The 18,800-nt window shown below is 36.8% G+C and overlaps 1 protein-coding gene across 1 annotated transcript; it reads right to left on the bottom strand.

Annotated features, from left to right (window-relative positions):
* Nucleotides 1-4,414: 4,414 nt before the first annotated feature.
* On the bottom strand, nt 4,415-17,154 carry LOC119192270 (transportin-1-like). Its single transcript, XM_037446096.1, is given in 14 exon segments — nt 4,415-8,149; nt 8,220-8,521; nt 10,022-10,097; nt 10,995-11,090; nt 11,976-12,147; nt 12,515-12,688; nt 13,209-13,316; nt 13,741-14,052; nt 14,271-14,482; nt 14,485-14,878; nt 15,460-15,488; nt 15,491-15,554; nt 16,145-16,266; nt 17,016-17,154. Coding segments are annotated over 11 exon segments (1,917 nt in total). The 5' UTR covers nt 15,552-15,554; nt 16,145-16,266; nt 17,016-17,154; the 3' UTR covers nt 4,415-8,149; nt 8,220-8,238.
* Between the last annotated feature and the right edge of the window lie 1,646 nt (nt 17,155-18,800).

Raw genomic sequence — 18,800 nt, 5'->3', positions numbered from 1 at the left:
CTCGTTTGTGGCACCTAGAAAACGGAACACTGAGTTATATATTCACATCGCATCAATTTTTTGTGAGACACAGTAACAATTCGACCCAGGGATGGAATATAAGACATCAGCACGGTAGTTCTACTATGTGTTCCTATTACCGGCAGTACATCCATGTGTATTCTGTCAGATGTTACAACTTATATGGTGTCTGGTTATTTATTTATATGAGGTGTCACCCGGGGCCCTCATTAACACTGCATGAGCGCCTCACTTGTTTGTTGGACTACGTATGCTCAGTTATAAAACCATTGATATTTTATTACGAGTTAACGGGACGCCTAAACCAAGTAATCTACAAATTTTGTTTTTTGTAATAACACTAAAATAATCGACATATGTCTTCTATTTCAGGGAAATGCTCAACTCTTTTTATACAAGTCCCTAACTGTGATTTATTGTTGGATATTAAAATAACAATATAATTTTCGAATGAATAAAACTTCATTAATATGGGCTTACGCAGGTTATTATAGGCGTCTAAATCTACCCATCGTCACATAAATGTATGTAGATACTAGGTAGGTACTTACTGTAGAAATACAACGGTGTGTTTATTAGTTATTATAGTTTAAATTCATTCTACAATAACAATGGTCATCCTTCCATTAGCATGTTATTTAAATAAGTCCATCTACATGTTATTATTATCCGTGTAATGTTCGTTGCGACAGTGAGTAGGGGCGCCGGCTCGTCCACACCACTACACCCGTTGTTGTTATTGTTGTAACCGAGCCGACACTGTCGAGTGTTTCGTTTCCCATCCGTGAAACGCTAAATGCGAATTAGTTGGATAAATATTTACTTTGGAACACCAGGAGTGCGTTAAAATTATACCTATATTCTGAAAGGGAGTTTCGTATAAATATTTTTTTTTGGATTAAAGTATGCGATGCAGTCACTTTACGTAGGTATGGAATACATCTCAACTTATTTTGAAATTTTATTATACAATCAAATTAAAACGGTGAATAAGTATTACATAAATAAGTCTACACGACAGAGTTCTAAGACAGATCGGTCACTCATAACATAGGGTAGGCAGATAGGTGCGTTATCGAGTCGTACGTAAGTAAGTTTGTTATGGGTAACACTGCGAAAGGACGCTAATTTTGAATTTTGGTCATGAATTATGACCTACATGAGAGTTGCTGGTGGGATTCGCGTCGTAGTATATTAATCATAGTTCTAATATAAAAATTTCGTACGCAATTTTTACAGTTCAGGGTATGACGAATACTATAATATGAAATACTCTATAAAATGTTGCGAATTGTTATGTTTTCTGTAAAATGTTGCTCACTCGGTTCGTAAAATTTTTCAACAATCAGAAATAGATCACTACGGGCGTAATAAAAAATTTGAACGACTGCTGAAAATGTCCCCGCTTCATTACAGAACAAAAGCTGTCATCCAACACTCGGCAACATTTCACTGTCTATTAAAAACAAAAATTTCTTTTAAACTATTTTTATGGGCAGTAAAAAAGTGTGAAGATTGTTTTACAAGAGAAGGCGGAGGCGGCTTTTTGTGCGGGTGTCATGTTTCAGTAATACTGTTGACTGTAAACATGTCTTTCCGTCCTGCTGAGTAGTGAGTGATAGCGCAGCGGGTGCCAAATAGATATTCATACAGCCAATATTTTTGTTTTATTGTATCTATTTAACTGGGTCAAATGTAGGCGTTGGTACCCAAACCGTCTAGTAGGTAGCTAATTAATTACTTTACTTGGGCGTATAATTACTTATATGAAGTTAGACAGTCCTTGTTGAGCATCTTGTTTAAATAATATAAAATACTCGCCTATGGTTACTTGCATTTTGTGAATTTAATTTGTGTTAAGGAACGCTTCTTTTAGATACTTTGGTTGCGTTATGTACAGTTAGCCACAAAGTAGCTGAACAAATTCAAATCCCCTTTCAACTTTTGTGTCCTTATCCAGAATTATTTTTTCGTAACTAATATAAATTTCGAAGGTTTTACTTTATATGGAATAAAGAAGAAAATAATAGATATTTCAAGCGTATTGAATTGGTTGAGCAAATTTTTGTCTTACTATACTTACGTAAATAAATACCTACCTACCTCAAGGCAAAAAAAATGCGACATTTTGAAGCTGTGCCTGTGCGTGTATATAGCCAGCTAGCCCACAAACCAAGGGCGCATGCTCTTTTCTTTTCCGAAGGTATAAGCAAAGGCGTAACTAGTACACCGTGAGGTATTCCGTTTATGAACGATTCCTAGAAACGATCTTTATCATTACAATTGACCAATCAAAATAATGTTTAGCTAGATATATTTTTATAGATAATGTTATTAATTAACGCGTGGTTACAACCCTCGCCGAAACCTCTGTCGAGCCGACGAATAACGGTAACTGATAGATAGTTTGTTTCATCCCTTAATCGTTGATATCTCCATTCTCTCGAAGTGGCCGTACTGAGTAAAGTTTCGTAGCCTGTGGGTTGCCCTCAGCATGGTCACTCATTTTCAAAGAGTTGCGAGCATCTAAAGCTCTCATCCGAAAGTCCGATCTACCTATTTCTATAAGCCAGTCCATGGCACTCTACAAACATTTCCGCCATATTAAAAAAATATTCGATTGGGGATCTAACGCGAGACAACGGCTCTAAAGTCGTCCCTACTATGCCACCCGAGGAAGTACAGGTAGAAATAATGGACTTTACGGATAGATACTTCAGTTCATACTTGTTTCGGCTTTATCTGTAATAAATTGGTGTAAAGAATTTAATTCACGTCAGTTAGTGATAGTTCGCAGTTGAAAGAAAAATGTAAAAATAATTAATAATCATGGATATTTCTGCCTTTAAAATTTCGTCATATTAAATTTTAAAGGCCGAAATATCCATGATTATTAATTATTTTTACATTTTTCTTTCAACTGCGAGAACGAATCACTAACTAGACGTGAATTTAAATTCTTTACTTGCCAATACTTGTTTAGTTACCCAGATTAAAGCCGAAACAAAATGTATGAAAATGGACCTTGAGGTATCGCCATAAGGTAAATAAATCGATTGGATTAGTCGTATTTACTCTATAATTAAATATCTCATTTATACCTACATCGTCATAACTTATTTGTTTACAAACAACATTGGCACTTACTCACCTCATTAAAAATCTTTTCACAGGAAATGAAAAGTTATTCTCGAACGACCCAGCGTGGAGCGGATAGCGAGTGCGTCGCCGGCGCACATTCGCCGACGCCGAGCTGGAGCGCGGGTTGGCGGCGCCGGTGCCGGCTCCGTTGCCCGCGCCCCCTGCACCCCCCGCACCCCCCGCAGCTGTCTTCTGCAGAAATCTCCTTGCGGCACTACTTACCACGTACGCGCCCATCCCTGCCCAGCCGCAGCGACAGAAACTATCCTTCTCCATTGAATCGATCATTGGAGTACAATGATGACAATTAGTCGAGATCAAAATTTCAAAAATGATATCTATATGTAGGTTTTGCGGTTACTAATAGTAAGCTATCCAAGTACGGAAACGGCAATGCACATTTCAGGCCCGGTTGGTCGACATCATCAAACAATTCAAATGAATTTCTCAAAATTTTAATTATATAATTAATAATTTTGTAAGCATTACTTATTAAAATTAACTTATATATTACGTAAATATATAAATAAATAGCAAATTAATTTAAAAATTTCATCACTTAATAACATTAATTTTGCTTTAATATACTTAAGTAATCAAATTGTCTACCTAGGGTCCTATTAGAATGTTTTTGTTTAATTCTTTTATGATTTTTATGTGAGGATTTGCAAGCATAGTTTTTAATTCATATCCCCTAGCTTACTTTTAATAAAAAAATTCATTCCTTTTAAATAAAAAGAACATACACTATGTTTTTCAGTGTTCGCTTCTGGGCCTGGGTTTCTAAGAGTTATGTGCTTTGTTATTTGCTAAATAATAAATAGGGTTCTTATCTATCTATACATATTATAAAACAAAGTCCCCATAAGCTGTCTGTCTGTATATGGTCGATTTTCTCAAAATCTACAGAATGGATTTTCATGAAATTTCATATGGAGATGTTTAAGACCCTGGGAAGATTATAGGTTACTTTCTACCCCGGTAAAACTTCTTCACGCGGGCGAAGCAACGAGAAAAACTAGTGTAGGTACATATTATTCATTTTAATAATTAATTGAAAGTATGTATATGAAGTACTTGGCAGTAAGGTAACTTAAGACCGTTGCTTTAATAAACGCAGGATATCAAAGTTACTTGAAAGATTGATCCTGGTAACGGTTACGTCAAATTTTAGATTTTCGATCAATCTTCGAATTGAAAATCTCTGTTGCGAACAATATTAAGGGTCTAATCTAGTAAATAATAAAACGTCTTCGAACAATGAGTGCTTTATTAACGAAATGTATGGTAAAAGAATGTCTACTGTGAGGTCAATTTATTACAACCAGAACTCAAAACATGATAAACGGCTGTTTACATTACTGCACGACATGTTTAAAATTGAGTACAAATAGTACATGGAATGTTAATACGTTAGTAAAACTCCCGGGAGGTACTGCATGCAGATGCTATCGTCCATCAAGCCGTCCTTTCAACAAGGGTTTAGGCAGACAGAGGTAGTCAGGTAGGGTGTGGTTATGTGCTCACATAATATCTGTACTCATTTTTATAAATTTTGTGTGACATGTTAATGAAATGTTACATTGTTACAACAATTTAAAACATAATTATACAAGACATAGGTTCATGGATGTGAAGTGATTGTTACATCTTTCACGAGATTTACAATAATAATGTGATCATTGCCAAAGCCCTCTCACGGCAGACGAGCGCGAGAGGGCGCCACACAACTCTTAACGTTCAGAATGGTAGCGAAGTGACACGTAAATAATACGTAATTATAATAGAAATACATATAGATTTGTATAATTTGATAAATCCATGTTTTAAAATAAAATATACATAATAAAAATGACAAAACAATACAAGAATAGTTTTGACTGATGATGAGATGGGCGTGTCATTGTCGATATGCCTGCACAAATGTCGATGGAAGCAGCCTAATTGTTCGATCGGTGAATATAAAATGTTTTTCTATATTATAATAATGATATATTCAACAATTTCAAAGAATATTACGCCTATGAACACGTATATATTTTGCAGTTACACTATTATACTAATACATTATAAGTACAAGAAGTTATTGCAGTCATATTTTAAGAAACATTTAATAAAGGTTTGAGTATTCGCGTAGGTACATCGACAACGTAATATATATTTAATAAAATACTATGCAATCTCGAATATTATAAATTTATCCACAACACAAATTATGACAGCTATAATATGCGACGCAAACAACCTATAATTATATCGACAATGCATCACAAATGTTCGTTCGTACCATACAACTATATTTCACAAATCACAATATACCTAGTGCCTCAAGGAGGGGAGTGCCTCACGATGCCATCTCACTCACACAACATGCACGCATCACTTAAACAACTATTATCACTGCTGCTTTTTAGGAAAATCAAACTATTATCAATAAAAAAAAACCAAGATGATAAAATCTACTTACCTTAAATATATATTACGAGGTCACCCGTAACATTTGTAAAAATCGTTTCTACTTAAAATATAAACAATATTTTGTTAAATTTGTCCAAAAGCCAGCGCTGAGTTACTACAATTTAGGTTTGTTCCTACGGGTACCGAGACTTGAATGAAACTCGAATCGCAACGCCCGCAGACATCACATGTCCTCGAGCAGTGTATGGCAATGGTACGCATTCACCTGCACGCCATCAGGGCTTCGTTGGCACATTACAAGGATCAGGACTAGACAGGAGCTGGGAGAGGAATCGCACAGGAATCAGGGAACTAGACTACTAAGGTATCTGCGCGTACAAATAACGTATCACTCAACATGTTCGTGCTAAATCGACACCCAGAATGCTTCTCCGTGTATCCATAAGCGTACAACAGTGAACATAGAAAATTGAAAACAAAAAAAACTCATGATAGATATTGCCAAAAATAAAATTTGGATTTAGCGGAATGTTACATTTTCTTATATCCCCGAAAATCATACTATAATATTGAACCCTAACGCTACGATTGAAATTTGTAGACTAATAATGTCCATAAATAATATGAACTACACCATTTCAGATCCCATTTATCTGAAAAACCAAATGACGTTATAACAAGTGTTTAAAGTCAGACTTTTAGCGTTTAAAACAAAAAATAACAATTTACTTGAATATAATAATATACATCGCAAATGTATTTACATATACATAATATTACTTTCATTAAATATACATGTAAATAGTACTTTATACCAATCAAACAAGTTGTCCACGTCGACTCGACTGTCGATATATCGACATCGATGTATAATTGTACGATGTGACGCATCACGCATTAGCAGTTGCTGCGATATTATCTTTTCTATTACAAGCGAACGATAATCACCACACGGTACTGTGCGGCGATCGTCAAAGCGACGGCGGGCGTATCGATACTCGATACACAACTAGTCGATGCAGCGAGGCCAACTCAACGTACAAATCCATTAAACAATATACAACATAAAAATACTATTTGGTATATTATATAGCAGAAATCTAGCCGTCATAAAATCTATCAAAGCCGTATATATCATATCTACACAGACACAGACATGTAATCGTAAATATATTAGTCAAAAAAAACCAGTCACAAATCACAGTTGACATAAATTCTCGATTTCACTAAGTCTTGTAATTTATATAAAATAATAATTAACACATAAATTTTAAACACCTACCAAAATAGATGTCTGAAGAGCTCTAGTGGAGATATAAATAAATGCTTTTTGACAAACATGTCTAACGTCAAAAAACTGCTCGGTGTTAGGTGTTAAAGACTTGTGAACTACGTTCATATTATAAGAGCTTCCTTATTTGCAAATGTTAGTGAAACTTGAAAATGAACACGTGCTGTCGTAAGATTGAGCAGTGAACAGGATCGGTTAACCTAAATGCTAATCATTATCATATTGTACGGCGAGTGCGATCGGCAGCGGGCTCAGCGCGTGTTTGCTGTTCGTTGCTGCTCCGCCCTCCAACCTACACTCACAAACAGAACGGAACTTCGCTTTAAACACTCTTCGGTTATTTTACCTTGTTTCTAAATAAATTTAAGTTATAACTTGCGACTAACAACAATTTATTATTGCTCGAATTGTATATGCAAGACTATGAGGTGTATAAGCCTGAATTGCACGTCAGTACAGCTAAACGTCGCAGTCGAATGCAATCGTTGTGCCTACTGTACACTTTCACATTATTTATAGATTACTACTAAGCGAGTTTTTACCAATCGAATACTGGAATATTTCCCTTTGTTGTGTGTTAAGTAGTATAGATTTATTTTTGCTGATAACTTATCTACAAATCAAAAGTGGTCAATCGAAAACAAACTACGCGAGTCTCATTTACCGCGTTTACAAACTATCAACTATCACTAAGTTTCATGCAATTAAATTTATGTAATAAGTTGCCACGTGTATGACATTTGTAGCTGAATCACCGCTTTTAAATAATTGGTGAGAATACTACAACTACAGGCCAATGAGTTACACTCGTTACGATCAAATCCAAAACAAACAGGCTCGCAAGCATGCAATGTGCTGCGTTGGCATTACGCGGTGCGAATACAGCAAGCCTTGCCCGAGTGCACCCGAGTACACCCGAGTACACCCGAGTGCACCCGAGTTGTACGAGACAGGGCTACTCCGTGCACTGCACTAGTCCACCTAGCGCTTACATCTCGACGCGAACTTAGTGGAATCGCCGCTATCACGCAATCATCAAAGCGAACGGAAAGTAAGTGTAACAATTCACAATCTAAGCTACACATTCGACGTTAGGTACAAATCGGAAAAATATCCTCGCTATTGTAGTGAGGTCACAGGTGTTGGCACATATTGTGGCTCGTGGCGGCAGAAGCGAGGCCGGCGACCGGCGAACATCGTGACGAGTCCCTACGCTCTCGGGCGCCGCGGCCGCGGACACCCGCAATGTCTTCCCGACCCGTGCTGACATTGAATCCCCTGCAACAAAACCAAACAACTCACAGACTGCCACACACGTCACAAGACAAACACCACGCGCTATACCCACCATGACGAAGTGATCGTTTCTATATGCCGCACATGGCCGAGAGTCGTGCGCTGAGCTGCACGGGGAACTGGTCGGTGAAGCGGCGCCAGTTCTCCTCGCCCACTTGGTTCTTGAACCCGTGCAGGATCTTGGTGAACATCTCCTTAAGATCGTCCTTAGGATGCGACCACGAGGCCACCGCGTCGCAGAAGAACATGAAGTCCGGCACCACGCCGCCCGGGTTCACCTGGATCATCTGGCAGATGCCACGGAACGCAGAGTCTTTCTCGTCGTTGTCTCGGATGTTACGCAAATACGTGCACCTGGATCAAATCGCTCATTACAGCCGTGCGAGTGTCCGACTTAACGACCACTATATGTGTCAGGTGATATTCAGGAAGCTCTAAGTTCAATCGTGGTTCTTTTTTCATTAGCCAATTGGAATTTAAATGACAATCGAAACCTACAGATTAATATAACGAGTATTTATTTATTCTCGAGATACAGATCGAAGAGAAACTCACTATGCTTTTTTTATCACTTTATCTGGCATAAATTCTTTTCAAGTATTTATACAGGGTGTTTTAATAAGGCAGTAAGAGCAGGTACCCTAACCACTATTATAACAAAAAAAATATTAGGTTTTAAACATTTCAAAATTCAACAACCAAAACAAAATAGTGTTTCATAATTTTATGAATATAAATAAAAACCTAAAGATAGATATTGTCAACTACACTCTACGCTGAAATGCGTTCGCAGCTTTCTTCACTACCGTCAAGAAATTTATATCGAACTGTACCCTTATTGCCCCATCTGAAGAATCCACCCTGTATAGGTTTCGATTGCGTATCATTCAGTTGAAATATAGATAATAACAAAGCGCTGTTTTGCGTTTTTTTTTTTTATTATTATATAATCTCTGTATTTTATCGAAATACCATCCCAATTCGCTATTTAAATATTGAGAATATGAATTATTATTTAACGAAGCGAATTTACCAATCGATTATAACACATTATGTAAAAATACATGTACAATGCCGCACAAGATTGAATAAATTTTCAGAATAGCACATAAAGGAAAAATGTGGGTCATGGGAGTGACAGATACGAACTTTAACTGAAATACTAAACTATGAAAAACAAAAATTGATGCAGTTCGAAATTATAATCCCTAAAATGATTTGTTTTGTGCGACAATATACACAAGAAAATTTTGAAGCGAGGAGCAATATTGATAGTGAATTGCACACAATAAAAATATATTCATATGAATACTGATACTTATGAATATTCCAAACTGTAAGCAAAGCTATATAAATAAACAAAATTGACTGGTGGTTGGTACAGAACTGCCACGATCATAATATCATAATTAATTATATGTTATTAGTGAAGTGAACGCGGTCTCTGAGCAGTGAGCACATCTTACTTGTCTTGCAGTTTGGTTAAATAATATTTAGCAGGTTATATTTGTAGAAAGCGGATGGTGTTCAACACATATAAAATACAGCACTGAAAATAATATGATCAAAAACTACAAGACATTAATGAGCGAGTCCGTCAGCGTGTGTCACTGCAGTCACAGTCGGCCACTGTACACATACAACAGCTTCTGTTCACTGTCATCGTGTGTTAATATTACATAATATAGTATCATGCTTGGTCAACTCAAATAACAACGGGTAATACAAAACAATAATATTAACAAGCCACGAACAAACACCATCCACAATCGAAATAATATTGGTTAATAACTTATTCGATATTAAAAGTAATCGTAATAATATAAAGTAATAATAAAAAAAATGACTACAGACCACTGGCGTACAAATTGATGTAATACGGGTGCGACGTCGTGGGGGCACACATAACCTAGCCGACCGATAGTAATCGCTACACGCCACGACATACCGAGAACAAAACCAAGAAAACAAATCAACAAACCATTCAAAACATAGTTAAAGTACATAATTCAACAGCAAATTAGTGTTACAAATGGAAAAAACTTCAAACATATATTCTATGCTATGTAATTCTATTACATCATAATATTTATATTGCATATGCGAGTACTAGTACACATCTAAAAAGGGCCGGGAGGCGGGCAGAGGCTCGACTTGTCGACCGTCTGCGCGACACTGAGCGGACACTGAGCGGACACTGAGCGAGCACGGAGCGGACACGGAGCCGACACTGCGCCGCTCGTGCACTGAGCCCTCCGGCCCGGCCCTCGGTACAGGCACACACCAGTGTTGGCACTACGCGTGTGCTTCATATTTACATTATACTTCCAAAATAACGAAATAATAACCATAGCTACAGTTTATAATTTATCATGACTTTTGTATAAAAAGCGCTTCAATAGCTAGTACCAGTCTCTGGGTGATACAAGTGAAAGCTTTAAATTAATTAGACTGATTTCATCTAATCTAGATGAGGTGTAAATATATATATATAACAACCGGGAGTTGTGATTCACACTCATCTCGTTAGAAACGCCCTACGAAACAAAAATAAAATAAAAACTTAAGGACGATTGGCACGAACAGACTTTGTAAATTAATATAAAGCAGTGAAAAGGAGATATACATAATACAAATAAAACCATATAGTCACAGCATACACGACTGCCACCAAATTTTGTTATTGGATCATATTCTAGCAAAAAATAAATTTAAATGATATACATATAATATATGTATGTGTAATTTCGATAGAATTTAGAAGTCCTTGTTTTAATTAGTGTGAAATATTAATGATGTTCATGGTGACAGTGTGGTTGGACCTTACCTGTGTTCTCCAAAAGGGTCTTCGGTGTGTTGGGCCTGTTAATGATTTCGACTAAATGATTTAGCACTAGAGGTATATATTTTGATGTTTCCGGTCCTGAAATGCAACAAATATGTCATCGGTGCGCCTGTCATTGTGACATCTTATTTTTTTTAACACTAGACCACCCATGGCTTTATAGCACAATTTTACCATAATATTGTAATGTATATTTATTACATTGACTATAAATAAAATAAAACTCCGTATTCTAGCTTTCGGAACATAAATGCCTCGTACGGCGTACCGTCTATAGAAATCTAAAAACGTAATCTAGAAGTCATTTATTAGTGACTGGTGAGAGCTAAACACCTAACACAAAATGCCTATTTTTCTTAAGGCAGAGATTTGCTAACGCTAGATAGAGGACTGCGCGGTATGAAACGTTGTGACGTAATTACGCACTGTAAGGATGAGGGATACGTCGATGAGTTTAAGAGAATAATCTATAGTCAGGGTTGTCAGTACAGTAAGTCGATGAACGCTCTATACCAAATCGACGCTCTCTATATTCACTTTATACTATCCGCAGACCACAAATCTCCATCACATTTAGAAAAAAGACATGAAATCATTTTCTAACATACAAGAATCGCCTTTGATACTAAATCAATATATTGTGTGGTTTGGTATTTAAAATAAAGCTGGTAGTAGGAGTTCGTTTTATAATATAACATTCTCATTCTTAAATAATCAACAGTTGTGCCTAAGATGCGGTATCAAATGGCAGTTATGCGTGGGGTAGGAAGCGAAATTAAATCCGTGATAATTCAGTTGTATAATTGTTCTTATTGTTCAATTATAACAATCGGGTCTCAGATGCGGTACCTAATGGCGGTTATATGTGAGGCTGAGAGCTAAATTAACTTAGTGGTAATTAATAGAGCACCATGGATGTTCTAGCATCAAAGTAAATTAGTCTCCAAAGTTTACTACCCTTACCTAATTTAATACTAATTTCGCCTATTGCCCACGTCGCATTATTACAAACTGATATTAATTCTGGATTTAAGTTCATTCCGAGGATCGGTAAAAATTCTTGTATGTACGGCAATACGTGTTGGAAACACGCTTTAGTTAAATCTCCTAGTAATGCGAAAGATGACTGGCGCACCTGTGACATAAATATATAATAAACACAAAATAAACGTAACACATTTATAAAGTTCAGAATTAAGAGTAGATCACAAACTTAATAGCCTAAATCAAAAAGAGGCAACACTTATCATTATAAAGAACTATGTTAATAAAAAAATTACGTAAATAACTGCTAAACATATTTTTATCAATTTATACTGATTCGATAAAACGGCGACATAAAGGGACGGCGACGCTCGACTCTATATGAAGTCCATCGTCGTGCGCGACGGCTCTATGACCCATAGTGTATATTACCTACAGCGTCCCCTCGTCCGCTGTTTGACGAAAGCTTAAAATGTTATTGAAATTGTAACACGCATAATTTACGCTGCGTATGATACCTCAGGCATTGGATCCTGCATGCACTGGTACAAGAGCTGCATCAAATTGGAATTGGAAATGAGGTGATCAATGTGTCCATCCAATCCTTCCGCCAAGCCGCTCAATAAGTCCAATGCCACTATCATGAAATCTTTGTCCGGCGCCTCAAACTGCTCTGGACTTTGACTGTTTGCCTGGAAAATAACACGTTTTATGTACTATAATTTTAGTTGTAGCAATATGTTCTTATAAGGTTGTTAGGTAAGACCTCGATATCTAAGGGTAATTTATGTATTTAGGTTCATTCCATTAATTACGCATTTACTACTAATATGACTATTTATCTCTAATTTTATAATTTTCATGAGAAGTTTTCTACAAAAAACTTATTTAAGTTACTTTATTTAGGCAGGGGGACAACTAACGCACCAACTATTCATCATGATTATTTTTTGCCAAATATTGTAATAGGAAGCAAGCTTATTGCTGAATTCCTCAAATACATTTTAGTGAGACGGCGTGGGATTCGAAGCTAGAATCCCATGTTTCTTAGCCCTGGTGCACTGGTACTAAGCCAATGAACCTTGCATGTAATGCTATATTATCGTGCACAGATTCGCGTTACGTTATAACACTAGTCTAGACCCGGCGTAACACATACGTGTCATGCAAAATGTGAACGCACGATAAGAATGAATAAATGTCAACACTCACTATGTTCTGATTGAGTGTTTGCTCTATGAGCGACACGCACCGCCTGAACACCGGCTCGCAGTACGGCAAGAAGCCGGACTGCAGCGCCGTCGCCACTGACGATAGGCACTGGAAATAAACACGCATGTTTGATTTATTAATATTTCAACAATACTGCTGGCAAAATTTCTTTGATATTAAATTACATGTTTATGTTTAGATATTAAGCCATAGTCATACCTAATTTCGTTAAAACTGCTTTTTAATTTAGTCATGGAAATATAACAAATGGCTTCTTACATTATCCTAAACTTACTTGGTAATTAAATAACAGCTAAAAACAACATGGAAAGTATACATTTTCTTTTATATTATAATATGAACTAAATGCTTGACACCTTAATTTGTTCACAATATAAATACACATGTTTGTATAAACTAGGCCTCGTCTACAGACACTATAGCTCAATGCCACAGTAATTAAGGCTATCTTTTATTATCTCAAGTAAGCATAACTCACAGTAACATTGTGATCATAGATAAGAGTGCTCACCTCAAGTAATGGGAATAAGTCTTTATCTTCGTCTTTGAGTACGTTCCATTTGTTTATGAGAGGAGGCATCAGCAAGCTGATGTACTCGGGCTTGTTGAGGTGATGTCCGACCGAGTCCGCGAGCGTGCCGATCGCGTCGTACAGTATGAGCAGGTTCTTGTGCTGGTACTTGCTGAACGCGTACACGAGCGTCTGCAGGATGTAGCCGAGGTACGGCACGAGCTCCGTGCACGCCTCCTCCTCCAGCGTCGCGAACGCAGAACACGCCGCCTCTTGTACTCGCTTGTTGTTGTCCAGTACTCGTTTTAATAGCTGCAACGTTAAAACCAATATTCTATACTAGTTTGTGACTAGTATTTTAAGACTATTTTTCGACAAACAATTGATGCGTCATTGATATTTTGAACACCGTAAAAGCTTAATAAAAACTTACAATTTGGCATACACAAGACTTTAGAAAGTACATACATGCACTAGCCATAAACTAACTATAGTCGTCAATTTCTGCGGACTCAATAACTAAAACGTACCTCTGTCATGACGGGTCGCAGATAGAGGTCATGGCTTTGCGACACGATCCAATGCGAGTACCGGGAGAGCGTCCAGCAGGTAATGGCGCGCACGAGCGCCTTGCGCTCCGCCATGCAACACACCAGGTACGGCACCAAGTCGGGCAGGTGCGGCACCATACCCGCCATACAGCCGTCTGCCACTGCCCCCAGCGCCAGGATGCCGCTCTCCCAATGACCCAGTCATCGTGGAATAGCGTCTCCTTCAGGATGGGGAACAGCACAGGCAACAGGTCCGCGCCGAACACGTTGGCGAGCACGTCGAGAGCGGCGGCGCTGCACTTGCGGAGGTTCCAGTCGGAGAGCGAGCCGTCGTCGGCGTCGCCAGCTTCGGACTCGGAGTCGGAGTCGCCGCCGCCGGCCATTGCGCTATCGCCAGCGCCGGCGTTGTGGCGCAGCGAGTGCGAGCGCGGCTTGTGGAAGCGCGGGCGGATGTCGGAGTCGCGGTCGGGCTCGGCCTCGTCGGCGTCGTCATCGCGGTCGCCGCGCTGAAGGATCACGTCCATCTCCGAGTAGCGCATGCCGCGGACCAGCACCGGCAGCAGCGCCGGCAGTCGCGGGCCCAGCACCTGTCACACCCACCACCAAATATATTACGCACCGCACCTTCATCACCTCAACTTCCCCTTATACATAAAGTACATCATAGGAAAATAATCGCATAATGCTACAACTATTAAAAATATTAAAAATATTTTACCTATGACTATCTGTCTGTCAATCATCTAAGATTAGTGTGAACTTCACAGTTCTTGTATATTTAAGATTGCAAGTCATTTATAGTAATCTATTAAATAAATGAACTATAATGAAATTTAAATTATTGAGAGGACCTTGAAACTACTTCCTTAAGACATGATATATTGAATTCATTTGACTTGCATATAATAAAACCTATCGCCTATATCTTAAAATAATAGTACCAAACAACTTTATATCACTGATCACATGTGGTGTAATCTGCTACTTGGTAAAATTTAACAACAAAATGTTGTATTCAATAGTGACAACAGATCAATGCAATTAAAATTAGTTGCCTCAAACCTTATCTAACACAAACTTCAATCATTTTAAACAAAATGATGATCCATTAAACACATTATATAAAACACTTGTAGACACTGTAAAAATAAAATGTGTTTGCAATTACCTCACGACAGACATTTTGGTCAGCAAGGAGAGCCAAAACTCGCACGCCTCCAGAGCCACGCCTTCCTCAGCATCTTGTGTGCGCACCAACATATACTATATACAAACAGAACAACACTTCATATAGTCTATTTTGTTGATGTCAAATATTATTCTACTTATGTTATGGAAAAATGTTAAAGTTCATGACAATGTGGATTAGAGATGTTGCAGATATTCTCGTCTGTATCCGCAACTGCGGAAATTTCGCATTTATTTTGATATGTGTATTAATCAAAGTTATACTGTTAATATGCTCATTAAATAATTTTATGGGGTTGCTGAAGCGTTTTGTTTGTGCATTATGTTTGTTAGAAGTAACAAATTTCAAGCAACACCCAAATTTCCTTTATTTCTATCACAATTAGGTAACCCTTAAAAAATATCTGATATTCGCATCTGCTAAAATCTAAAGGTATGGATCGACAACATCCCCAGTATGAATATTGGAAGTAAAGTTGGATACAGCTGAATGCTTTCAGTACAAAGATAGGCTAAGTTATCAATTAAGTTATTTTTACTGTGGAAAAGCGCATGGTGAGATTTTTTACTCTGGAACAGAACATGCACTCGCCCAGACTCACAAATGATAGCTAGTATCCAATAATTTTAAATTTTGCTATAGTAAAAAAGAGAAATTTCATTACCTCAATAATATTGGGGAGGTGAGGAATGAGTCTATCCAGTCTGACTTCCAATAGCAACACCAGTGCATGACAAACATTCTTCCGACATCTGGGTCCTCGTCAGCTGCTAAGTGGAACAGGTTCTAAAAAAAATTTTTAGGCTTAAAACAATATTGTATGCAACTAAATTATAATACTAAAGTAATTCAAGTGGTGTAATCATGCAGTCTGGAGTGGGAAAAGATGCAAGTGGCACTCAGTTTTATTTAATCATACTATGAAATATCTAGTTTACAAAAATCATAGTGGTAGTAATAATATGTGATATAATGGTATTTCATACCATCAGTATGAAGATTTTTTTAATATTAATTGCTTTCTTTGACAAACATGGCACAAAAATTGCAATTTAAAATATCCCTTATCACTAACTCCATATATTTTATTTTTGTAAATGCAAATCAGTTCTAGAATGCTCTCTTACACATTAATAATGTTGCCGCTAGTCAAAGAGCACATACATTGTTAATAATTTTTTTATTACACAATATCTTACTGAAATCTTCCAAAATTTATTTGATGCATAATCTATTTGTGGTGCAAAGCTATGGTTGGTATAGTCAATTTATGTGAGACTGTAAAAACACTAGTTTTCTAGGTAAACAACAACAGGGCCCTTCCACTGTTGATTCTTTTCTGTGGCTACAATAACTGCCATACTAGGCCAAGCTAAAAATTCTCTATATAAATTTCCACATATCAAACACCATATTGGCAAAGTTGCAAACAAAACCATTCTACTGATAAGACAAGTATAACATATAAACATTACATTATAATTACTTGTTTTTGTATTATCATATTATACTAATAAACACATATAAAATATTACCTCAATAAATGCATCAATGTGCATCATCAGGGCTAGAGTTCTGCCTGTAATGAAATAGTTGACGCATGCAATTGCATGACACCTGATTTTAGGTGATGAATGCCTGAAGAATTGCAGGAACTTTGGTATTAAAATATTCAATGGTCGGTTCAATGCATCACTGTCTAGGATCTCTAGGTGTCTTCACATATTTTTTGTAGTGCTCCAAAGCCCCTAAAACACAAGTTTTTATTTTCACCATTTGTATTGTACAAATAATTAATTTCATGATACAAACAAATTGTTTAGCTAAATCAGCTAAACATATTCATGTAACTCAATAGGCTGCCATAAATAATGATTACCAAAAAATTCTTTATCCAAATATTGTATAAAATTATAATTTTGAAGTGAATATAATTTTGTTGTGAAATTCATATTATACAGTGTAAAATAAGCTGATTCTTTAAAAATATGTGTCCTTTTGATGAATCAGCATATTTTAGATTTATAAACTTTACAACAGATCAAAGTATTCCAAATAAAATGAAAACATTATAATTTTTCAGTATTCCATATAGTTTTACTAATGGCACATTATTGGAATATATCTTTTTCTCAGAGGCATTCTTTTCAAAGAATACAGAAATTATTGCAATTGGCAGAAGGCTATTTTAGGTTAGTTTAGTTTTGGTCAGTAACTTTTTAATTATGTTCAAAAAAAATATATTTATGTGCAAGGGTTGACTACTGCATTTGGGTTTCGGGATTGAGATCCGGTTTGGGCAGATATTGGATTTTTCTACAAATATCAGCCGGGAGTCAGGAATTTGTTCCTGTTATAGCAGTGGCTTGCCTAGTTTTCATTTATAAGTATAATAAGTAACCTTGTAATTAACAATTAATATTCTATACTAATAATTTCATTTACATAAAAATATACAAACTTAGTGCTAATAGGTACAAGTAAGAAGTAATCACTCTATGGATCCAGAATTAAATTATTCAATTTAAAGTCTTGCTAAAAAGAACAAAGCAAGACAATCTACCCAAAACAAAACACTCATAGATTACATTGAAAAACAAACAGAGATAATAAAATCACTTTGTGCTTTAACTCCTTAGAACACCTTATAACAGTGGAGTTGATTGAATATAAAATATTTATCAAGAATGTGAACTGACCTCACAAACATTGTAGTCTTGAGAGTCAAGCATCTGGCACAGTGCAGGCAACAGTTCAGGCCATGAAGTGAGCTCTCCTTTGCTAGCTATAGTGGTTATGATAATGCCCACAGTGGCGCGAATCAGTGGCGAGGGATCGCCTACCGCAGACAAACATTCCCGTTTTATAAACTCAGCCACTTCAGGCAAGAAATTGTTGTAGTGGGCCTTCACATTGTTTTTCAAAATCAATCCACTCAAAGACCTTGTGGGCTCCTCTTCGGTAACTAATTTTTTGTTAAAACAGAAAATTAAATAGTTGTTGAAGTCCGGATATTTGTTCAACTCCTCCAATTTCTGAGATTACATTGTTAGGAAAATAAAGGTTGTCAATGACTGTCATGTCGGAAAAATCGATTTTATCGTAAGCGTCGAGACGAAACGCCAATCTTATAAATGAATCTAGCAACCAAAATATACGACAAATACATCGAAATTAGAAAAAGTAGAGAAAGAATTCTGCATGAACAAAAAATAAAGCGGTTAGAGTTATAAAAAATATCCACGCCGATAAGTGCATCGGTGAGAAAATTATGAAAAGGATACTTGTTGGAGCTCTTTGTGTGGCTGTGTCTGGTGACT

Source organism: Manduca sexta, unplaced genomic scaffold (genome assembly GCF_014839805.1).
Source record: "Manduca sexta isolate Smith_Timp_Sample1 unplaced genomic scaffold, JHU_Msex_v1.0 HiC_scaffold_255, whole genome shotgun sequence".
NCBI classification, from domain to species: domain Eukaryota; kingdom Metazoa; phylum Arthropoda; class Insecta; order Lepidoptera; family Sphingidae; genus Manduca; species Manduca sexta.
Note: the sequence above shows the minus strand (reverse complement) of the source record. Positions and strands in the feature narration are given on the sequence as shown.